This window comes from Pristiophorus japonicus, chromosome 10 (genome assembly GCF_044704955.1).
Source record: "Pristiophorus japonicus isolate sPriJap1 chromosome 10, sPriJap1.hap1, whole genome shotgun sequence".
NCBI classification, from domain to species: Eukaryota; Metazoa; Chordata; class Chondrichthyes; family Pristiophoridae; genus Pristiophorus; species Pristiophorus japonicus.
In genome coordinates, this window is record NC_091986.1 from 87,693,384 (window position 1) to 87,718,726 (window position 25,343).

Below are 25,343 nucleotides of genomic sequence, written 5' to 3' on the forward strand. Positions count from 1 at the left end.
AAGTATTTTCTCATTCATAATAATGGGAACTCTAAGTTGGAATTCCCATTATTATGATTGAGAAACCCTCTCCATACACCCAAAACACAAATAAAAAATAGAAAAAAATACACCACATATTTTTATTAATTTAAATTAAAGTTATTTATGTATTATTAAAAAAAAGTTTTTTTAATTATGGTTTTAAATAAACTTACCATAGTGGGGAGGATTTTTAAACAATAACGTATTTTTTAAATTTAATTTTATTATGTTTTTGTGCATTTTAAAACTTACGCCAGTAAAAGTAGGCTATGCGCCTGCTTTTATCAGGCGCAAGAGTTTTCAGGACATTCGCTGGGCAAGAGGTGGGTAAATACTCCAATTTTGCCCATGCGAATGTCCTGGATGTGGAGATACGGAAGATGTCAAATTCCAGCTTGACAGATTGGAAAAGTCGGTTTTCAGCACATGCACAATGTGCGCTGAAAAATGGCTTTTGAGATGCCTTCCCGGGTCTGTACACACTCAGTATGGACCAGGGAGGCCGGAATTTCTGGGCCATTGTTTATGTCATATCACTTTGGAAACTGATTTCAACAGAAGTGAATTTTTTATTGACTCACCCTTTGTTATGATTGCTACTTAATTTCTGCAAGGCATTGTTACTTGCAGAGGCACATGCTTTTCGATAAATATTTTACAATATGCTCCCACTTCCACAGATTAAAATTTTTCAAATTATATTTTTTTCTATTAAACTGTATATATTCCTAGACATTAAAAAATCTTCACAATTTCTTGTCGCTTTATAAAAAAAATTATACATTCACAGAAAACAATGCCAACCAGTTCAGAAGAGTGTGTGTCTGTGTGTGTGAATGTGAAGAGAAAATCGATTCTGTAAGATTTTGACCTTTTGGTCCATTCTCCTTAGCGTTGAGAAAACACAGATAGGTCCAGACATCATAAAGCTGCATAGAATGATCTAACCATTGCAAGTCATCCGCAGCCTATCCTCCACTTCTGAGGCACTTTTACGTCGTCTATGAAATAACCCTTTTGCAAAATTTAAGACTTAAAATGGTGCAGGTTGAATCTCCCTTATCCGGGACTCCCTTATCCGGCACCACCCCTCATTTGGAACCATTCCTAGCTGCTGGGTGGCGCATGCGTACAACACGGCCGGTCAAAATTCTCGAAAAATATCAATGTTAAAAAAAAAACTTGGCCATTTACATTTACAGACCCACAATAAATTTACCCAAAATCCTTGAAAAATATCAATGTAAAATAAATTTACCCAATGTCAGAGCCAACACCTCGGGGCCCGCCGGCATCTTCAGGGCCTGACGACACCTTCGGGCCCACTGGGCCTGTTCAGGCCGCCGACCTCCTCCTCCCTCCCTCCCCCCAACTCCCCACCCCGACTGAGTCGAATTAGTGCCGGCTTTCCTCCCTCACTGACCCTCCCACACCCACAGGTACGTCAACCCGCATTGCAAAATGCCCAATGCAGAGACACATACCCAAAAGAGAGAAAGCCCGACACTCGCACAGCGAGCTGCAGCCATCGAGCTCCCCAGCGCGCCATTTCGCAGCATTCCCACTCTCTCTCTGTGTTGGAAGTCTATGGACGGGTGTGCGGGGCTCCCTCAGCCTCCTGCACACTGACTGACAGTCAGCCAATCGGCGTACACACACACGCACAGAAAACATGTGACCTCCCCCCTTATCCGGAAATATCCCTCATTCGGAACAGGCCAGCTCCCAAGGGTTCCGGATAAGGGAGGTTTCAACCTGTACGGGGGGCAGTGTCGAGAATCTAGAACCCTCGGGACCGAGGTCATTCTGGATTCCGGACTTTCGATCGTCTTTCTGACGTCACGAATCCGGAAATACTCAAGCCCAGATTCGGGTGTTTCTGGATTTTGGAACGCCAGAAAGGGGGAGGGGTCCCCGCTGAGGAGCTGTTCAGGCTGGCCAGCCCTGCTAAGAGGAGGTGTTTGAGTGGGGCCCGCCATAGAGGAGATGTTTGGATGTTCGGGCGGGGCCCCGCTGAAGAGGTGTTTGGGCAGGGCCCGCCAAAGAGGTGGTGTTCGGGTGGGGCCCTGCCGTAGAGGATATGTTTGGGTGGGGCCCCGCCGTGCAGGAGGTGTTTGCGCTGGTGGGCCCCGTTGAAGAGGTGGTGGTCGGGCGGAGCCCTGCCGTGGTGGAGCTGTTCAAGGGGGCTGGCCCCGTCGCGGAGGTGGTGTTCAGGCGGGCTACGAGGAGGCCCCGAGGTAAGGGCAGTGGCGGCAAGTGGGGCGAGGCGAACGGCAGCGAGGTAAGGGCTGCGGGGGCGAGGCTAGTGGCGGCGAGGCCCAAGGTCGGGCAGCGGCAGGTCCCCAAAGTTGGCGGGTCCGGATTCCAGATTTTCGACGCTGCACCTGTGTTAGAATTGAACTGTATTTTGCCTGTAAATCCTAGTTAGACCAATTAGAATGTAAGCTGAAGCTAGTTTTAAAGTTGCTTTACAATATTGCTGTACTGTATTTATGTAATCCTTCATTCAATCACTCACATAAAAAGCCCCCTCAGCTTTAAGATGATTAATATCAGCGGTGAAACAGCACCGATGCACTTAAAAAAGATAAATATATGTGAGGCTTAACTAAATGACACTCCATGAGCTGTGTAGCTGTCAGGAAGGATATGGACATCTTTGTCACAAACTTGTCATGCATGTCCTCTGCTGGAGGAAAAGTCTCCAAATCCTTTTCAAGCTGTTGAAGCTGTTTCTCCATCTGCTTAAGGTTCTTCTCCAAGTTTTCTGCACATACTACAAAAGGAAGACAATACCAATATTAAAGCTTTTAACCTGTGGGGAAAATAAAGTCAGCTATTTTCACTTCTCACAATGATAAATTCAACTATACATTCAATATTGTACAAAGAGTGCAGCAAATGTGACTTTTTTCCAGATTGTGGAGAAAGTAATTTGTGTGAATATGCCGTACTGTTCACACCAGTGCTGTGACATAATTTAACCCTTACACAGTTGGTAGATTTAAAAAAGCTGCTATCTCCCGAGGGCAACCAGCTGAGTTTGTTTGCAGCTCATGTACTGAGGCACTGAACTGAACATTAGTACTATATTAAAACTACGGAAACATCAGGGACAACTTTATGACTGTAATATATTAACTAAAAAACTATTAAACAGCTAAAGCACTATTTTGTATGAAAAGAGGAAAATTGCCCAGTTATGTCCTGCGCACAAAAAGCAGAACAAATCTAATCCGGCCAATTACCGCCCCATCAGCCTACTAGAAACATAGAAAATAGGTGCAGGAGTAGGCCATTTGGCCCTTCGAGCCTGCACTACCATTCAATCATGGCTGATCATTCACCTCAGTACCCCTTTCCCGCTTTCTCTCCATACCCCTTGAACCCTTTAGCCGTAAGGGCCACATCTAACTCCCTTTTGAATATATCCAATGAACTGGCATCAACAACTCTCTGCGGCAGGGAATTCCACAGGTTAACAACTCTGAGTGAAGAAGTTTCTCCTCATCTCAGTCCTAAATGGCCTACCCTTATCCTAAGACTGTGTCCCCGAGTTCTGGACTTCCCCAACATCGGGAACATTCTTCCCGCATCTAACCTGTCCCGTCCCGTCAGAATCTTATATGTTTCAATGCGATCCCCTCTTATCCTTCTAAACACTAGTGTATAAAGGCCCAGTTGATCCAGTCTCTCCTCATATGTCAGTCCAGCCATCCCTGGAATCAGTCTGGCGAACCTTCGCTGCACTCCCTTAATAGCAAGAACGTCCTTCCTCAGATTAGGAGACCAAAACTGAACACAATATTTCAGTGAGGCCTCACCAAGGCCCTGCTCCGATACTCAAATCCCCTAGCTATGAAGGCCAACATTCCATTTGCCTTCTTCACTGCCTGCTGTACCTGCATGCCAACTTTCAAAGACTGATGAACCATGACACCCAGGTCTCGTTGCACCTCCCCTTTTCCTAATCTCCCACCATTCAGATAATATTCTGCCTTCGTGTTTTTGCCACCAAAGTGGATAACCTCACATTTATCCACATTATACTTCATCTGCCATGCATTTGCCCACTCTCCTATTCTGTCCAAATCACCCTGCAGCCTCTTAGCATCCTCCTCACAGCTCACACCGCCACCCAGTTTAGTGTCATCTGCAAACTTGGAGATATTACCCTCAATTCCTTCATCCAAATCATTAATGTATATTGTGAAGAGCTGGGGTCCCAGCACTGAGCCATGCGGTACTCCACTAATTACTGCCTCCCATTCCGAAAAGGACCCGTTTATCCCGACTCTCTGCTTCCTGCCTGCCAACCAATTCTCTATCCATGCCAGTACATTACCCCCAATACCATGTGCCTCGACCTTGTACAGCAATCTCTTATGTGGTACCTTGTCAAAGGCCTTTTGAAAGTCCAAATACACATCAACTGGTTCTCCCTTGTCCACTCTACTAGTTACATCCTCAAAAAATTCCAGAAGATTGGTCAAGCATGATTTCCCTTTCATAAATCCATCTGACTTGGACCGATCCTGTCACCGCTTTCCAAATGCGCTGCTATTTCATCCTTAATAATAGATTCCAACATTTTCCCCACTACTGATGTCAGGCTAACCGGTCTGTAATTACCCATTTTCTCTCTCGCTCCTTCTTTAAAAAGTGGTGTTACAGTAGCTACCCTCCAATCCATAGGAACTGATCCAGCGTCGATAGACTGTTGGAAAATGATTAGCAATGCATCCACTATTTCTAGGGCCATCTCCTTAAGTACTCTGGGATGCAGACAATCAGGCCCTGGGGATCTCCCGCCTAATAAGGATATCCTTCAGATCATCCTCCTCACTAGACCCCCGGTCCCCTAGTACATCTGGAAGGTCATTTGTGTCTTCCCTCGTGATGACAGAACCAAAGTATTTGTTCAATTGGTCTGTCATTTCTTTGTTCCCCATTATTAATTCACCTGAGTCCGACTGCAAGGCTCCTACGTTTGTTTTCACCAATCTTTTTCTCTTCACATATCTATAAAAGCTTTTGCAGTCAATTTTTATGTTCCCAGCAAGCTTCCTCTCATACTCTATTTTCCTCCTCCTAATTAAACCCTTTGTCCTCCTCTGCTGAATTCTAAATTTCTCCCAGTCCTCAGGTTTGCTACTTTTTCTGGCCAATTTATAAGCCTCTTCTTTGGATCTAACACTATCCTTAATTTCCCTCGTTAGCCACGGTTGAGCCACCTTCCCCATTTTATTTTTACTCCAGACAGGGATGTACAACTGTTGAAGTTCATCCATGTGATCTATAAATGTTTGCCATTGCCTATCCACCGTCAACCCTTTAAGTATCATTTGCCAGTCTATTCTAGCCAATTCACGCCTCATGTCATCGAAGTTGGCTTTCCTTAAGTTTCGGACCCTAGTTTCTGAATTAATGGTGTCACTCTCAATCTTAATAAAGAATTCTACCATATTATGGTCAGTCTTTCCCAAGGGGCCTCGCACAACAAGATTGCTAATTAGTCCCTTCGCATTACACATCACCCAGTCTAGGATGGCCAGTTCTCTAGTCGGTTCCTCCACATATTGGTCACGAAAACCATCCCTAATACACTCCAGGAAATTCCCCTCTACCGCATTGCTACCAGTTTGGTTAACCCAATCTATATGTAAATTAAAGTCGCCCATGATAGCTGCTGTACCTTTATTGCACACATCCCTTATTTCTTGTTTTATGCTTTCCCCAACCTCACTACTACTGTTTGGTGGCCTGTACACAACTCCCATCAGCGTTTCCTGTCCTTTGGTATTCCGCAACTCCACTCATACCGATTCCACATCATCCAAGCCAATGTCCTTCCTTACTATTGCATTAATTTCTTTTTTGACCAGCAATGCCACCCCGCCTCCTTTTCCTCTATATCTATCCTTCCTAAATGCTGAATACCCCTGGATGTTGAGTTCCCAGCCTTGGTCACCCTGGAGCCATGTCTCTGTGATGCCAATTACATCGTATCCATTAACTGCTATCTGCGCAGTTAATTCGTCCACCTTATTCCGAATACTCCTCGCATTGAGGCACAGAGCCTTCAGGTTTGTCCCTTTCACACACCTTGTCCCTTTAGAATTTTGCTGTAATGTGGCCCTTTTTATTTTTTGCCTGGGGATTCTCTGCCCTCCACTTTTACTATTCTCCTTTCTATCTTTTACCTCTGTCTCCCTTTTATTTCCCTCTGCCTCCCTGCATAGGTTCCCATCCCCCTGCCATGTTAGTTTAACACCTCCCCAACAGCACTAGCAAATGCTCCCCCTAGGACATTGGTTCCAGTCCTGCCCAGGTGTAGACCGTCTGGTTTATATGGTCCCACCTCCCCCAGAACTGGTTCCAATGCCCCAGGAATTTGAATCGCTCCCTTCTGCACCACTCCTCAAGCCACATTTTCATCTGAGCTATCCTGCGATTCCTACTCTGATTAGCATGTGGCACTGGTAGCAATCCTGAGATTACTACTTTTGAGGTCCTACTTTTTAATTTAGCTCCTAGCTCCCTAAATTTGTCTCGTAGGACCTCATCCCGTTTTTTACCTATAAGAAATAGGAGCAGGAGTAGGCCATTCGGCCCCTCGAGCCTGCTCCGCCATTCAATGTGATCATGGCTGATCTTCTACCTCAACTCCATTTTCCTGCACTATCCACATATCCCTTGATTCCCTTAATATCCAAAATTCCATGGATCTCTGTCTTGAATATACTCAGTGACTGATCCTCCCCAGCCCTCTGGAGTAGAGAATTCCAAAAATTCACAACCCTCAGTGAAGACATTTCTCCCCACCTCAGTCCTAATTGGCCAACCCATTATTTTGAGTCTGTGACCCCCTGGTTCTAGGCTCCCCAGCCAGAGGAAACATCCTCCCTGCATCTACTCTGTCAAGCCCTGTAAGAATGTTGTATGTTTCAATGAGATCACCTCTCAATCTTCTAAACTCTAGAGAATATAGGCTTCGTATTGATGAAGTGTAAGAAAATAGATCACAGATGAATAATAACTCTTGGACAGTGGTTGGATCATTTGCTTGAACTATATTTGGGGAGGAAGTGCTAATTGGGTTTAGGTGAAATCGAAAGTCTCTCCTGGTCTTGCAAAGGGGACTCAGCAGTGAGTTCTCCTGCACACTTCTCATCCACACTTTTTGCTATCCCTTACATGGGAGATGTTACACAAAAATCCAACTTAAGTTGGGACATGTGAAAATAAGAGGGTAATTGTAGATGGTGCTGAAATCTTGATACTTTTTCAAAACTACTAGTGGGGCAGAATTTCAACCTTTCGCCCAGATGGAAAGCAGATGTCGGGGATCGATTACCCGCAGTTGAGCCCGCCCAATTTTAATTGCCACTGCTTGATCTGCAATGCCAGATATACTCTCAATCATCAGCAAAGTGATGGAAGGTGTCGTCGACAGTGCTATCAAGCAGCACTTACTCACCAATAAGCTGCTCACCGATGTCCTGCTAGGATTCTGCCAGGACCACTCGGCTCCAGACTTCATTACGGCTTTGGGTGCAAAAATGGACAAAAGATCTGAATTCCAGAAGTGTGGTGAGAGATTGCCCTTGACATCAGGCAAGCATTTGACTGAGTGTGGCATTAAAGAGCACGAGTAAAATTGAAGTCACTGGGAATCGGGGGGAAATTTTTTTACTGGCTGGAGTCATAACTAGTACAAAGGAAGATGATTGTGGTTATTGGAGGGCCAATCATCTCAGCCTGAGGACATCGCTGCAGAAGTTCCTCAGAGCAGTATCCTAGGCCCACCCATCTTCAGCTGTTTCATCACTGACCTTCCATCCATCATAAGGTCAGAAGTGGGGATGTTCACTGATCATTACAGGGCTCAGTTCCATTCGCAATTCTTCAGATAATGAAGCAGTCCATGCCCGCATGCAGCAAGACCTGGACAATATTCAGGCTTGGGCTGATAAGTGGCAAGTAATATTTGTACAACACAAGTGCCAGGCAATGCCCATCTCCAACAAGAGAAAGTCTAACCACCTCCCCATGACATTCAAAGGCATAACCAATGCCGAATCCTCCACCATCAACATCCTGGGTGTCACCATTGACCAGTAACTTAACTGGACCAGCCACATAAATACTGGGCTACAAAAGCAAGTCAGAGGCTGAGCATTCTGCGGCGAGTGACAAACCTCGTGACTTCCCAAAGCCTTTCCACCATCTACAAGGCACAAGTTAGGAGTGTGATGGAATAATCTCCACTTGCCTGGATGAGTGCCGCTCCAACACTTAAGAAGTTCGACACCATGCAGGACAAAGCAGGCCGCTTGATTGGAACCCTATCCACCACCTTCAACATTCAATCCCTCCACCACCGGCACACCATGCCTGCAGTGTGTACCATCTATAAGATGCATTGCAGCAATGTGCCGAGGTTCCTTCAGCAGCATCTCCCAAACTCATGACCTCTACCACCTAGAAGGAGCAGCAGGTGCATGGGAACAGCACTCCCTCCAAATTTCCCTCCAAGTCACACACCATCCTGACTTGGAAATATATTGCCGTTCCATCATAGTTGCTGGGCCAAAATCCTGGAACTCCCTCCCTAACGGCACTCTGGGTGTATCTTCACCAAATGGACTGCAGCAGTTCAAGAAGGTGGCTCACCACCACCTTAAGGGCAATTAGGGATGGGCAATAAATGCCGCCCTTGCCAGCGACGCCTACCACGAATGAATAAAACAAACATTGAAACACTTCACCTGAGCTTCTATTCTTTTTCCTCTTTAAAACATTGTGGGGCAAAATTTCCCCTTGCCAGCGTTGTGAAGCGGTAACCTCCGAACCCAGGCCTTTTTATGCCCGGGTCAGAAGTGCCGACCCTCTCGCTGAATTGGGTCATAGTGTTCTGGAAACGAGGCGAAGCAGAGTCTGAGGTTTTCCACCTTGTTTACGAGGCGGTCTCGGGGCAGTAGTGGAGCATACAACTCAGCGCTCCGCATAGCGCAGATGCACCACAAACTCCTCCCCTTCTTTTAAAGTGGAGGGCCGCTGCGAACTCTGCATTGGCATTGGTGGCCACCACTGGGCCAGCGGCCCGGCACCCAAGAGGGGGTGCTGGGCTGCATGTACGCCCTTTAAGGAATGCCCCGGCTGCCCCTGTACGTCAGCTTCTCGCCCCACAAAGCTGTCGTTGGTCTTACCCTGTGCCACCCTCGTGGGGCACAAAGGGGTCGGCGCGCATGGCGATGATGTCATCGTTGTGTGCGCCCGGACCCGAGGCGCTAATCGGGAGGCGCAGCGCAAAGCCATTAATTATCGGCCCCACAAAGATGGGGGCAATTCCACTGTCCGCCCCTGGGCGAAAAGGGGCAATTCCACCCCCTTTAATTCTCTTTTCTACCATCACTAGCTCATTTTACCTCTTTTTCTAACCTTTCATGTTACGTTTAAAACGCATTTCTGCCTCGCTATGCCACTGTCCATTGTAAAGGTGAGAGTTACTTTTTTCAACAAAAAAAATCCTTGCATTGCTTGGAAATGGGATTTAAAGATTGTTTTCCAGTTAATTGAAAGACTAAATTGTGAAGATTGACATGCAGTCAGATCAGGTCCATCCCTGACAGGAAAACTGAGTCAAAACTAGGAAACACTGACCATTGACAAGTAAACCCATCAGGGGACGTCATAGCCAAACACAGCAACCTCATTTGTACCTTTGAGGGCGAAAAGCCATGTTTCACTGCAATGTTACTAAAACTGGTGTGTAAATACAAAAAATAAATCAGATCTCTCGACCTTAGAATCTGAAGAAAGTTCTCTATTCAATTCTAATGGAAATTAAGTGTGTGAATGCTACAAACAAATCATATATATTTTTAAAACGGCTTTCATTTTTTTTATATACTGTGCACCTCATAGTAGACACTTGCATACAACACATTTTTTCTTCCTCACTGTAAAACTTGCTGCACATAGTACATATCTGTATCTGCTACAGTAATTTTTTGGAACACAGTGCAGTACAGCAATAAATCAACAAATATTTAGCCTTCATTTTTCAAACACAGTTTACACAACGCCGCCTGCAGGATACATCTACTGCTTCTGTGATATACAAACTATACAACCAAAACAGAATGACTATAACAGTTAAAATTTATGCAAGAAATGCAGGATCGATAACAGTAACTGTCCAGGGAAAACTGATAATGGAGACATGAACTGGTAAGTACCTTGGCCTTGAAACACAGCGACAAATCTAAACATATTGGGCCAAAAATTGCAGCCTCGCCAGGTGCGTATGATGTGCGCACGCACCCGAAGAGGCCTCGCAAATACCGGTTCTCGGCGCGCAATGCGCATGCACCAAGAACTGGCTCCTCCGAACTGTCAAAATTTCTTCTAATAGATCTACTGCATCCCCACGGGAAGGACGTCCGCGGGGCAGAGATTGGATTATTTGCCCAACTCTTGCCCAGCAAATGTCCTTCAAACTCTTAAAAGCAGGCGTATAGTCAGCTTTCACCAGCGTAAGAGTTTTAAGATGTAGAAAAATTAAATTTAATCACTCATTTTTATATTTAAAACCCTGTCCATTAAGATAAGTTTATTTTTTAACCCTATTAAAACACATTAAAAACACATTAAAAAAAAAATGTTTTTAAGTTTTTTTCTAAAACATTTAATTACATTCAATTTCAATTAATTTTAAACATGTGAGGTGTTTTTTTATTTATTGTGTTGTGTTTCTTGTTTTAGGGGGGTATTCTCATTGATAGTACTGGGAGCTCATAAAAACGGAGTTCCCATTATTATCAATGAGAATACGACATAGTGATTGGTGGTCCAGGCCCATGTGATTCCAGGATACAAATACGTACCTGGAGGACATATTCCCGTATGGTGCACAGCGAATGGAGGCCTCCGACCGGAATTCTACGTTCTTCCGGGACCACCAGGTATTTTTGTTAAAAAAATTTGGGTCACAGGCATTCGTCTGAAGGATGCCTCCGGCCGCAATTCCCCCCCACCCAATATCCTCCGTAGGTAACAGATTTTTAACTACTTCTCACAACACCTATATGAGTCTAGTTCTGCTTGTGCTTATATTTCCTATTTGTTAACTTACTGCTTCTGCATTTTGTGGGTGTGAAGCTTTGAGAAGATTTATTCTTATCATTTGTTGTCTCTTTGGTGGATAAATCCTAAATCAGGACACCAAGATTTGCCAGTATTAACGGCTTGAGATATATGACAGTTAATGGGAACATTTATTTAAACTTTATGTACATGGTCAATGAGGTACCTTGGTATGAACATGATGGGTACTACCTATACATATGCAGAAACAACAACTTGCATTTATATAGTTCCTTTAATGTAGAAAAATGTCCCACAGTACTTGAAGGAGACGTAATCAAAAATATTGCTGCTGGGCCAAAGAAGGAGGACAAAGAGGTGGGTTTTAAGGAGGGGAAGGAGATGGAGGGATTTAGGAAAGGAATACCAAACTGTGGGGCCTAGGTAGCTGTAGGTACAGCTGCCAATGGTGAGGTAATGGGGAGGGGGTTGCACAAGAGGCCAGCGTCAGAAGATCAAAGCTTTCAGTGAAGGGTGTTTTCAGGCTGGGGGTGGTTACAGCAATAGAGAAAGATGAGGATACGAAGGGGTTTAAACATGAGAATTAGAATTTTATATTGGCGGCACTGGGGAACAGGAGCTAATCAGTAAGGATGGGCAACTAAGATTTGGTGTGGGATACAATACAGGTAGCCGAGTTCTGCATAATCTAAAGCTTGCAAAAGGTAGAGGATGGGAGATCAGCTGAGAGTGCTTTGGAATAGTTGAGTCTGGAGATGACAACAGTATGGATGAACCTTTTAGTGGCAGATGGGCTGAGGTAGAGTGAGCCGGGCAATGTTACGGAGATGCAATTAGGCAGGTTATGTGTTGCAGAGGATATGGGGTCGGAAGCTCAACTTGGGGTCGAATAGGACAGCAAGGTTGCATATAATCCTGTTTACTCTGAGACAGTGACCGGGAGGAGGATTGAGTTGATGGCAAGAGTATGGAGTTTGTGACTGGGCCAAATATGATGGTAAGCTGGAGGATACTGCAGCTGACTCAAGACTGAATATCAGACACACAGTCTGACAGCACAGATACAGTGGAAGGGTCAAGAGGTGGAGGAGCTGGTCGTCATTAGCACAGTTGTAGAAGCTGATCCCATGTCTGCAAATGATGTTGCCAAGGGTCCACATGTAAATGAGGAATAGGTGGTCATGGTGCAGCATGGGAAGAGAACTCTTTGTTGGAGATGCTATGGGCATGATAGGATAGCTACGAGTGGAACTAGGTTAAATCACAGAAGTTTACACCACGGAAGGGGGCCATTTCGGCCCATCGAGTCCACGTGGCCAACAAGAGGTTTTCCAGCTTAGTCCCACTTTCCAGTTCTAGGTCCAGAACCCTGCAGGTTACAGCACTTCAAGTACATATACAAGTACTTTTTAAATGTGGTGAGGATTTCTGCCTCTACCACCCTTTCAGGCAATGAGTTCCAGACCCCCACAACCCTCTGCATGAAGAAATTTTCCCTCAAATCCCCTCTAAACCTTCCACCAATTACTTTAAATTTTTGCCCCCTGTTTAGAACATAAGAAATAGGAGCAGGAGTAGGCCATATGGCCCCTCGAGCCTGCTCCATTATTTAATACGATCATGGCTGATCCGATCATGGACTCAGGTCCACTTCGCTGCCCGCTCCCATATCCCCTTATCGTTTAAAAAACTGTCTATTTCTGTCTTAAATTTATTCAATGTCCCAGCTTCCACAGCTCTCTGAGGCAGTAAATTTTACAGATTCACAATCCTCTGAGAGAAGAAATTTCTCCTCGTCTCAGTTTTAAATGGACGGCCCCTTATTCTAAGATTATGCCCCCTAGTTCTAGTCTCTCCTATCAGTGGAAACATCCTCTCTGCATCCGCCTTGTCAAGCCCCCTCATAATCTTATATGTTTTGATAAGATCACCTCCCATTCTTCTGAATTTCTATGAGTATAGCCCAACCTACGCAACCTTTCCTCATAAGTCAACCCCCTCATCTCCGGAATCAACCTCGTGAACCTTCTCTGATCTGCCTCCAAAGCAAGTATATCCTTTCGTAAATATGGAAACCAAAACTGCATGCAGTATTCCAGGTGTGGCCTCACCAATACCCTGTATCACTATAGCATGACTTCCCTGCTTTTATACTCCATCCCCTTTGCAATAAAGGCCAAGATTCCATTGGCCTTCCTGATCACTTGCTGTACCTGCATACTATCTTTTTGTGTTTCATGCCCCCAGGTCCCTGTAGCACTTTGCAATCTTTCTCCATTTAAATAATAACTTGCTCTTTGATTTTTTTTCTGCCAAAGTGCATGACCTCACACTTTCCAACATTATACTCCATCTGCCAAATTTTTGCCCACTCACTTAGCCTGTCTAAGTCCTTTTGCAGATTTTTTGTGTCCTCCTCACACGTTGTTTTTCCTCCCATCTTTGTATCGTCAGCAAACTTGGCTACGTTACACTCGGTCCCTTCTTCCAAGTCGTTAATATAGATTGGAAATAGTTGGGGTCCCAGCACTGATCCCTGCGGCACCCCACTAGTTACTGATTGCCAACCTGACAATGAACCATTTATCCCGACTCTCTCCTTTTTGTTAGTTAGCCAGCCAATCCTCTATCCATGCTAATTATATTAACCCCAACACCGTGAACATTTATCTTGTGCAGTAACCTTTTATGTGGCACCTTGTCAAATGCCTTCTGGAAGTCCAAATGCACCACATCCACTGGTTCCCTTTTAGCCACACTGTTCGTTACATCCTCAAAGAATTCTAGCAAATTTGTCAAACATGACTTCCCCTTCATAAATTCATGCTGACTCTGCTTGACCGAATTTTGCTTTTCCAAATGTCCTGCTACTGCTTCTTTAATAATGGACCCCAATATTTTCCCAACCACAGATATTAGGCTAACTGGTCTATAGTTTCCTGCTTTTTGTCTGCCTCCTTTTTTAAATAGGGCTGTTACATTTGCAGTTTTCCAATCTGCTGGGACCTCCCCAGAATCCAGGGAATTTTGGTAAATTACAACCAATGCATCCACTATCTCTGCCGCTACTTCTCTTAAGACCCTAGGATGCAAGCCATCAGATCCAGGCGATTTATCTTCCTTTAGTCCCATTATCTTCTGAGTACCACCTCCTTAGTGATTCTGATTGTGTTAAGTTCCTCCCCCCCTATAGCCCCTTGACTATCCACTGTTGGAATATTGTTCGTGTCCTCTACCGTAAAGACTGATACAAAATATTTGTTCAGAGTTTCTGCCATCGCCATGTTCCCCATTGCTAATTCCCTGGTCTCGTCCTCTAAGGGATCAACATTTACTTTAGCCACTCTTTTCCTTTTTATATACCTATAGAAACTCTTGCTATCTGTTTTTATGTTTTGTGCTGGTTTACTTTCATAGTCTATCTTCCCTTTCTTAATCAGGTTGTTGACCCCTCTGCTGAGGGAAATAGGCCTTTTCCATCCACTATATCTAGGCCCCTCATAATTTTATACACCTCAATGAGGTCTCCCTTCAACCTCCTCTCATCCAAGAAAAACAAACCCAACCTATCCAATCTGTCCTCATAGCTATGATTCTCCACTCCCGGCAACATCCTTGTAAATCTCCTCTATACCCTCTCCAGTGCAATCTCGTCCTTTCTGTAATAAGAACATAGAACATAAGAACATAAGAATTAGGAACAGGAGTAGGCCATCCAGCCCCTCGAGCCTGCTCCGCCATTCAACAAGATCATGGCTGATCTGGCCGTGGACTCAGCTCCACTTACCCGCCCGCTCCCCCATAACCCTTAATTCCCTTATTGGTTAAAAATCTATCTATCTGTATAAGAACATAAGAATGCGATGACCAGAACTGCACACAGTCCTCCATCCGTGGCCTAACCAGTGTTTTATACAGTTCAAGCATAATCCACCTGCTCTTATATTCAATGCCACGGCTAATAAAGGCAAGCATTCTATATGCCTTCTTAACCACCTGGCCTGCTACCTTCAGGGATCTGTGGACATGAACTCCCAAGTCCCTTTGTTCCTCTACACTTCTCAGTGTCCTACCATCGAATGTGTATTCCCTTTCCTTGTTCGCCCTCCCCAAATGCATTATCTCACATTTCTCTGGATTACATTCCTTTTGCCACTGTTCTGCCCACCCGATCAGTTGATTGATATCTTCCTGCAGTCCGCAGCTTTCTTCTTCTTAATCAACCACACAGTCGATTTTTGTATCATCTGCAAACTTCTTAATTATACCCCCAAGATTCAAGTCTAGATCATTGATGTATACAGGTTGAGCCTCCAAAATCCGGACCGATTGGTGGCAGGGTCGTCCGGAATCTGTAAAATGTTCTGGAATACGGACCCACTGACCCCGCCGATCGCGGGGCCCCACCGCTGCCCAACCTCGGGCCCCGCCTCCACTCGCCTTGCCCCGCTCGCTGCTGCTGCCCTTACCTTGGGGCCCCGCCGCTGCCCGACCTCGGGCCTCACCTTGCCGCTGCTGACCTTACCCCGCTGCCACTCGCCTCAACCCCGCTCGCCGCCGCTCTTACCTCGGGGCCTCCTCACCGGCCCAAACACTTCCTTGGCGGCGGGACCCGCCTGAACAGCTCCACCTTGGCGGGGCCCACCCAAAAACTTCCTCAGCGGCGGGGCCCGCCCGAACAGCTTCTCGGCGGCCGGGCCCCACCAGACGACCTCCTGGACGAGGCTGGCGACCCGAACAGCTACTTGGAGAGCAAACCCCACCGCCCCCATTTCAGACGTTCCAAAATCCAGAAATACCCGAACTTGGGCTCGGGTGTTTCCAGATTTCAGACATCAGAAACACGTTCCGAAGTCCAAAAAAACACGAAAACCGGCTCGGTCTCGGTCCCGAGGTTGCCGGATTCGGGACGCTCAACTGTACCACAAAAAGCAAGTGACCTTGCACTGAGCCCTGCGGAACCCCACTGGAAACATTCTTCCAGTCACAAAAACACCCATCAACCATTACTCTTTACTTCCTTATTCCAAGCCAATTTTGGATCCAATTTGCCACTTTGCCCTTGATCCCATGGGCTTTTACTTTCGTGACCAGTCTGCCATGTGGGACCTTATTAAAAGCTTTGCTAAAATCCATAAACACTACATCAAACGCACGACCCTCATCGACTCTCCTGGTTACCTCCTTGAAAAATTCTATCAAGTTCGTCAGACATGACCCTCCCTCAACAAATCCGTGCTAACTGTCCTTGATTAATCCATGTCTTTCTAAATGTAGATTTATCCTGTCCCTCAGCATTTTTTCCAATAATTTTTCCACAACTGAGGTTAGGCTGGCTGGCCTGTAATTACTCAGTCTATCCCTTTCTCCCTTCTTGAACAAAGGTACTACGTTAGCAGCCCCACCTATCTGGACAATAGAGGATAGGTGTTGGCGGAGAATGGTGTGGTCAACTGTGCCTAATGCTGTGGAGAGATCAAGGAGGAAGAAGAGGGATACAAAGAATGCCATTAGTGACTTTGGTTAAGGGTGTTTTGGAGCTGTGCAGAGGTGTAAACCTGATTGGAGAGATTCAAATAGAGAGTTGTGGGAGAGATTTGGGACTTTGGAAAGGAAAGGGAAGTTGGATATGGGTTGGGGTAATTTCCAAGGACAGAAGGGTCAAGGGTGTTTTTATTTTTGAGGGGGTACTAATGGCAATTTTGAAGGAGGACTGTGCCTGAGTAGAGCAAATAATTTACAATGTCAGTTAGAATGGGGGCCAGGAATGGAAGCTGAGTGGTCAGCTAACACTCTAGTGGGAGGAGGAGGCGAGTCTCATGGGTGAGATGAACTTGGAGTCGGCATTGTGGGAAATGGGAGAGAAATTTGAGATAGATCGGGGTTCCAGACAACAACTTGTATTTATATAGCGCCTTTAATGTAGCGAACTGTCCAAAGTCTCAAGGATGGAGGGGTGATTGGTGGGCGGGGCGGGGTGGTGGGGGGAGAGCTGGCAAAGGCAACTGAATAGATGACAAGGTGACAAGAACATGAGCCCCTCGCACTTGTTGTTAGAGGTGATGATGGATAGGCTCTATACAGAATACGACATTATCTAACTTTTGGGGATGACATAACTCAGCAGTGATGCTCAAGATTATTTGGTACAATACATTCTTTTGCGGAAATAAAATGCTTCTAAATATTAAAAAAATATTGTCGTTAACATATCTCAGAATACTTGTCGGTACAATATTCCAGTGTGAATTATGCTGTTGAAATGAATAAATTGGAGGAGCAAGAAAGTAAACCTGAAGCAGTGGAAATGAGCAGGATCTCAGAGCAGCTGACTGCTAAAGTTGTTGGGGTTCAAGGAAATATATAATCAAAAATGAATTTTACAAATTCTGCTTGTCACAGCTCCCAGCTACCATTTCTAAATATAATTAAGGAATCCAACACCATGATAAATGTATCTTCTACTAATCTAATCTAGTCCATTGATCTAAATAAAGTTTGTATGCTGTGGACCAAGTCTAAATTCTATTTGATATTATACAAAATACAAATCTATTGAAGTACAGCAGATGGTTTAATAAAGAACCAACATTTATAAATTAATTGACTGAAACCAAAACAGAAAATGAGACACAACACAAAGGACCCACTCCAATGATTGAACAATTCAAAAATGAAGAGCCTTATGTACAGTTCTTTATTATATTATGAACAGTGAGATACAAGAAAGTATGTCTCACAAAAAAAATCATCATTACTCACATAAAATGAAAACACTTTGGGCCCCAAATTCCACATTGCCTTTTTTGGCGCTATTTCAGATTAACAGCCGATTTTTTAAAGCCGAAGTAGCACCAAAAAAAAAAGTCCGAAGTTTCGCCAAACGTCTCTTTGAATTTGGCGCAGCGCGGAAAAACCTTAGCTTCTGTGGGTGGAGCTTAACTTCTGCGTTGAAAAAGTAAGGCCCCGTTCTGCGCATGCCCAAGCATTTAGGTTTCCAGGGTAACATGTAATTGTGTAACTAGCCTGTGCTAATCTTTCCTGTGCCGACCCACTGAGATTTCCAGCATTTTCTATTTTTATTCCAGATTCCAGCATCCAGTATTTTGCTTTTGTATCCGCGCTGTACCTGCCCGGGGGAGTGTTTTGATGCTGAAACTCCCCGCCCCAGCCGTCAGCTCGCAAATGGCCCACCATGGCTGCCCCTATCCTTGGCCAAATGGCCCCCCATTGCAGCTGCTCCTATTCCTGGCCGAAAGGCCCGCCCAACCCCTCCTGCCATCCCTATCCCTGGCCCCCCACTGCAGCCCCTATCCCTGGCTGAATGGCCCCCCGCTGCAACCACCCCAATCTCCGGCCGAAAGGCCCTGTAAGAATCGGTGGAAACATCGACAGCAGCAGCGTAAACTTTTGGACTTTAAGTTTTGGACAGTGCTTTGCCATATTTTCTGTTACTGCAGAAGAGCAGACAGTGAGCTGGGAATAGGACCAGACATGTTCCACAGGAATACACAGCAGATGGGCAGGGTTGGATCAATGGCAGAAATCGCAGGAAGATGGAAGATGGGGGACCCTTTGTCATGTAATGGGAACCCATCAGTAAGAGATCAGGTAAATAGGTCAGTGCTCAAGCCATTGAAATGACTGAGAGCCCCAGAGTGCGGGAACCTCAGGACAAAAAAAAGCTATTGACCATCCAGACTCATTGGAGCCTTTATCCCTAGAAACAGCCCAGTAACAAAGACACAGACCAAAGATGTGAGTCATTGCTCTTTAGCTGGACTGCCTCAGGCAAAGGACTGGTTTTTGGCGTGAAGAATTCAGAAGCATTTTTCAGGTATAAGAGAATGGCAGTTTGAAGCAATCTCTCTCTCCTCTTCTACACTTGCTTGCTTCGTTCAACGCACTCAAGGACCGAGCACACCATCTGAGGCGGAGAGAAGAAACCACCATCTACGAGCAAAGAGAGCCTTGCTATCGGCAGAAGCAGCGAGTAAGCCAGAGGGGTAACTGGTGAGCATTATCCCAGCCCACGCATCCTTAAGACCACTGCATAGTATGAAGGGGTGTCGTGTATCCCAACCAAGCTTTAGGGGTTTAGTGAGAAGGTTTCTGCACAGATCAAAGGCGTACGCACAGTCAGTTGGACAGATTCGGTGATGCCCTATAGAGCCAAGCAGGGGTGTTTTAGTCGTGGGTACTTCGCGATAGGGGCCTGTCCAGATGGGCCAGTGTTGTGTGTTGTACTTTGTTTTTTTTGTTTCTCACCACCAGGGTGTGTTTTACTGGAAGCATGCTTTAACTTGAATAAAAGCATTGTGACGGTTGAGACTGAAAGATCTGTCCATTACTGTGTATTCTGTTCATCACTATAATTTCCGGGTCTAGAACTGTTGTAAGGGGGGTGATTCGAAACCACCAAGGGCAAAAACCACTTACAGCCCCCTGTTGCCGTCCCTATCCCTGGCCGAATGGCCCCCCCCATATCCCTGGCCGAATGCCCTCCCCCCCTCTGCAGCCTCCCCTATCCCTGGCCGAATGGCCACCCATATCCCTTGCTGAATGCCCCCCCTCACCCCCCGCTGCAGCCGTCCCTATCCCTGGCCGAATGCACCCCCCCCCACCATTGCCGCCCCTATCCCCGGCTTGGCTTCCACCTTCCCTCCCGCCCTGGGTTCTTTCGAAGTCGAGCGCCGAGCTCCTGTCTTTGGCCGAGGGAGCAATCCTGCCGGCCGGCACGCCGACCCTGTGTGGATCGAGCCCGGGAAGCAGCGGTTTGGTGGTGGAACTTCAACTCGCAATTTACTGCAATAAAAAAAGTTTCTCTTTTCCCTCCGAACAAACATACATTTTTAATTAGTTTGGATATAATATAAATCTTGTTCCCTCCTGTAACTCAGCTCCGAAAAACAAGATGCCGTCTGTAACGCTGATTTCTATCTGACTCCGACTTGGTAAGGTAAGGTTTTTCAAAGCGGTCTCCAGCGCCGTTTAAAAATAAATCTTTATTGGCGAAACTCGCAAAAATGGTATTATGGGTGGGTTTGACCCCAAGTGACATCATAATATTGTTAACTAAAAAAATTGGCCATTATCTGTTAAGGACGGTGTTGTAACATTGGCAAAACTTGCAAAATTAAGTTAGCTCCAAAAAAAATGGAGCTAAATGGTGTTAAATTTTGGGCCCTTTGAGGGCTATGAGTAATTAACGTTTTTCCTCCAGGTTGCTTTTCTCACAGACAACAAACTTGGGACAGAGTGTGATGACTAGAAAGAGGTCCCAAGAGCAGCAACAAGGAAAAGTAAAGTAATGATTGGCAACTCACTGCAATCTCAAATGCAGCGCAGTGCAAGGTCTGCCTGCTTGTTTGACTCTTTTACCAATACAATTTCAAGTATTCTACTGAAAAGGATAATAATTACTGCCGGATCAAAATGGACAAGGTTGAAGGGTTTATACAGAAATTTAAGTAACTGTCCTATGTAACATTTCTATCCAAATTAGTGCCATGTTAATGATTATCAAGAGCAGGTATTTAATCATGCACCCTTAATTTGAAGTGGATTATTTTTGATAACAAGTAAACAAAAACAAATTTATTCTGGTTTGTATGGGGATCCCAATTCCCAATTTTGAAAGTGAGGAATAGAACACTGTGGTGGGGTTTTTGACTATCTGACTAAGTGGAGACTAATGTAGATCTCCGAACAATTCCCCTCCCCCATATAGTACGGAGAACTGTCACACATCCTAGGCATCAATGTCATAATAAACATTAAGCAGCATCTTCCAACAACTGCAAGGTGAAAGTGGTTTCGACAACACAGGTGAATAGAAGTATGGAAGACTACACAGTTCAAATCTGTGGAGGTGAGAAAAGAGAAAAAATAGCATCAAATCATATCAGTTGTTTTGTGGAAAGTCTAGGACGAAAACCTACATTGATCCTAAGACACCCAACCAAATTGTCAACACAATGCTAGCTTTGAATGGTTGTAGTTTGAAGGTGACTTTTTCCTTCATCTGGATGCAAAATTATAGCTGCAAATTCATGCTAATCAATGGGAAATACTATAGCCATATAAGGAAAGCATTCGATAAGGTGCCACATAAAGGGTTACTGCACAAGATGAGAGCTCACGGGGTTGGGGGTAATATATTAGCATGGAAAGAAGATTGGCTAGCTAACAGAAAGTAAGTCGAGATAAATGGGTCATTTTCAGGTTGGCAAACAGTAACTGGTGAGGTGCCACAGGGATCAGTGCTGGGGCCTCAACTATTTACAATTTATATTAATGACTTGGATAAAGGGACCGAGTGCAATGTAGACAAATTTGCTGATGATACAAAGATAGGTGGGAAACAAGTTGTGAGGAGGATGCAAGAATCTACAAAGGGATATAGAAAGGCTAAACTGAGTGGGCAAAAATGTGTCAGATGAAGTATAATGTGGGAAAATGTGAGGTTATCCACTTTGGTAGGAAAAATCAAAAAAATCAAAATTATTTAAATGGGGAGAGATTACAAAATGCTGTGGTACAGAGGGGTCGGGGTCCTTGTACATGAAACACAAAAAGTTAGTATGCAGGTAAAGCAAGTAATTAGGAAGGCAAATAAATGTTGGGGATGGAGTATAAAAGTAGTAAGTCCTGCTACAACTGTACAGGGCATAAGTAAGATCACACCTGGAGTACTACGTACAGTTTTGATCTCCTTACTTGAGGAGGGATATACTTGCATTGGAGGCAGTTCCGAGAAGGTTCGTGAGGTTGATTCCTGAGATGAAGGGGTTATATCATATGAAGGAAGGTTGGGCCTATACTCATTGGAGTTTAGAAGACTGAGAAGTGATCTTATTGAAACATAAGATTCTGAGGAGGCTTGACAGGGTAGATGCAGAGAGGATGCTTTCCCTAGTGAAGGAATCTAGAACGAGGAGGCATAATTTCAGAATAAGGGGTTGCCCATTTAAAACAGAAATGAGGAGGAATTTCTTCTCTCAGAGTATCGTGAATCTTTGGAATTCTCTACCTCAGAGAGCTGTGGAGGTTGGGCCATTGAATGTATTTAAGGTGGAGATAGTCAGTTTTTTGAACGATAAGGGAGTCAAGGGTTATGGGGAGCAGGCGGGGAAGTGGAGTTGAGGCCAGGATCAGATCAACCATGATCTTATTGAATGGCGGAGCAGGCTGGAGGGGCCAAATGGCTTACTCCTGCTCCTATTTCCTATTTCTTATGAAACAAGTGTACTGATGTGAGTATACAGATGTTGAGAAGACAAACTAAAAGGAATAAGATTCTTGATTAAAAAAATAACTCAAGAACATATCACAGACTATTTTTCCCATAGACATCTTTCTCCAATTTTTTTTCTTATAACACTACCCCAAGGCATTTCAGTATTTACAAATCGAGCCAAGAAATGGAAACTCAAAATGCATGGTAGATGCCAGTGCCTAATTATGGTACATCACATTTTTAGCAAAAACATTTCCCAGAAGCTATCAGTTAACAATGTTATAAATTCCATTTACTTGTGAAAGCAAGAAGTTATAGATCAAAAGTAACTGTGAAGGTTGATTGACAAATTAAAATCATCGAGGACCAAAGACTGATTACCAGAACACAAAGTGTACATAGTATAAATCTGTATTTTGATTATTGCTGAGATTTTAAGTAGAATAGCCTGCAACAGATTCTGGTACACTTGCTGCAAAATGAAAATAACACGAGTTTACTATCCTAAAATGGACATCAATGCCAAGATGTTATCTACTTGGGCTGAAAACCATCCTTTAACGCTGTTTAGAAACACTCTCACATTTTGTATCAGGTGGCACTGCGTGCGTGTGTGATTAACAGTAATCCATAGGTTTTAGATCTTTCACCAGTAGCTTGCATTTAACTATTATGTTTGTTCCTGTTTCTAAATGTAGATACAGGGTATTTGAAAACAACCAGTTTAGTCGAGGCAAGTTGTGAAAAGTTAACAATTCATTAATCTTTTTGATGTTTGCAATATCTGATGTGCATCATGGTCTGAACAAGTCTATAATTTTGTTTCGTAATTACAAAATAATTCTCTTCTTATAGTCTCCGATGAATTACGTGACACTATTATTCTACAAGGATATCACACTGTGCAATCCATGCAAATTTGACACTTTAACTCTTGGTCATTAGCATGCCTTTCATTTTATTCTGACCAAAGTAGAGATTTCAAAAAAAGGTGGCTCATGATACCCGTCTTTGAAACTAGCGATTAAATTTCAGTCTTATATACCATCACCTAACTATTCAGAATTAAAAACATTCTTTATCCAACTATTTTGTTGATGATGGTTATGAAATATGAAATTGCAAAATACCTATTTTTACACCACAGATAATGATGGTATGTCATGAAAAAGATTAGTACGGATTTTGCGATAGAAATAATGGTGAGGATATCAGTGCTCACTGTTAGGGAGCAAATCGGACAGCAAATTCTGTTGCCCATCATGCGCAGTTAAATGCAGAAATCCAGAAGTTGCTGTCTGATTGGCCCTGGTCCTCCATAAGCTTCACTACACCGGTAGATGTGGCATTCAAATACATGAAGGGTGTGAAGTTGCTTAATTTACCCACTAGATACCCACTAACCAGGTCAGAAAAATTAGGACTGGTGCATTCTGGTGTAAGTGAATTTTTAACGGCATGGTAAGTCTTAATTACTGCCAAACAACCTTTCTGGCCTTGAAAATTCAATTTTACAATTGTGGAGTCTCAGTCATGCAGGTTTTAATTATTGTTGGAGATTTTTTTTTTAATGTTTTTTTACTTTTCTATTTGTCTCTTTTATCTCTCTCTCTCAATCCCATCTTTCTGTCCCTCTCTATTTTGATTTCGGTACATGATTTTACATTGAATTAAATATTCTAATTTATACATCCTAGTTTAGACTCTGCGACCTAGAAATTTGGTGCATTTGCACCTCCCGTTAGCGGTACTAATGGGGTGCAAATGCATTAGCGACCAGGCGCGGTGCTGACAATGACTCCCGCCATATTGGGCGGGTGTTTAGCGGCGGCGTTGCTCCCCGATCTCCTGCGCTCGGAGATCTTGACGCCATTGCCATGCACATTGCCCCGGACCTGAAATTGATTTTCGCCCCCTGCAGCAGTGCTGGGCAAAGACCCCAGCAGCTACAGGAGGCATGGATCGGGCAGACGGTCTCTACCAGGCCAATAATTAAAGATGAGGTGGCCGGGGTAAGTAAAAAAAAAAACGTACCTTTATTTCTGATGTTTTGATCAGTTTTCTTCGCGGGGTCCTTCCTGTGATCGCTCAGCCCCACACTCTGCTCGAGTGCTGGGCTAATCGCACGGGTCCCCCACTCCCGAGGTGGTCCAGGTAGGTGAATCTTTATTTGCAGAGCCTGTAGTGATGGCCTTTTCCGTTAAGAAAGGGAAGGCCCTTTGAATGCGGCAGCGCTGCACGGCCCAGTGTGCAGTGCTGGTGAAGCGTACAGCTCGTTAGCACTCCAAGAAGGAAGTAGAATGCTTGATTTAGCGCTTCTCTTCCTTCCAGGAGCGCTAAACCCAATTTTTTGAGAGGGGGGAAACATGAGCGCCTGGCGCACCACACACCACATATCCCATGTAGAGGGTGCTGCACTGAAAAGGATCTCTAAATACCGTAAATTGCCACTCAAAAGCCCACAAAAAGTCTGTGGGCAGCTGTAATGCCACCGACCGCAAAATCCAGACCATTATTTTCATTTGCAGAACACTGGAGTCAGTGCTTGAATTACTTTATACAGTTAAATGGGCATTGCGTTGAGTCATTTGCACTTCAGAGCAAGCTTAATTAATTTCATACAAGTCCTAAAAAATATTAACTACATATTATGTGCTCCCAAAAATAATTATTGGAACCTCTACTCTGAAGAGTGTAATCTAACCCTCAAATTGAAATTCTTTAATTGAGACAAGTAACTACATTTTAACAGTATTAGACAACTCACAAAGTGAAATAGGTGTTTCATATTTCTTCCATTCTATACTATATTCATACAAATGTATAATTATATTTCTTTACATGTTTGGTCTCCTGTACAACTTACTACTGCCAACCAAAAGGATGGCAGTCATCTGTTGCTAAGCCCATCAATGACACTCTGTATTCAATCAGTAGGGGTGAGTGAAACAACTTGACTCTCCATTCA

At 44.4% G+C, this 25,343-nt stretch overlaps 1 protein-coding gene across 1 annotated transcript in view; it reads right to left on the bottom strand.

Annotated features, from left to right (window-relative positions):
- Positions 1-25,343, bottom strand: part of LOC139275018 (protein diaphanous homolog 3-like) — a 1,005,387-nt gene that overhangs the window by 221,066 nt on the left and 758,978 nt on the right. The window contains 1 exon segment of the mRNA XM_070891880.1: positions 2,680-2,800. Coding sequence (XP_070747981.1) covers positions 2,680-2,800 — 121 coding nt within the window.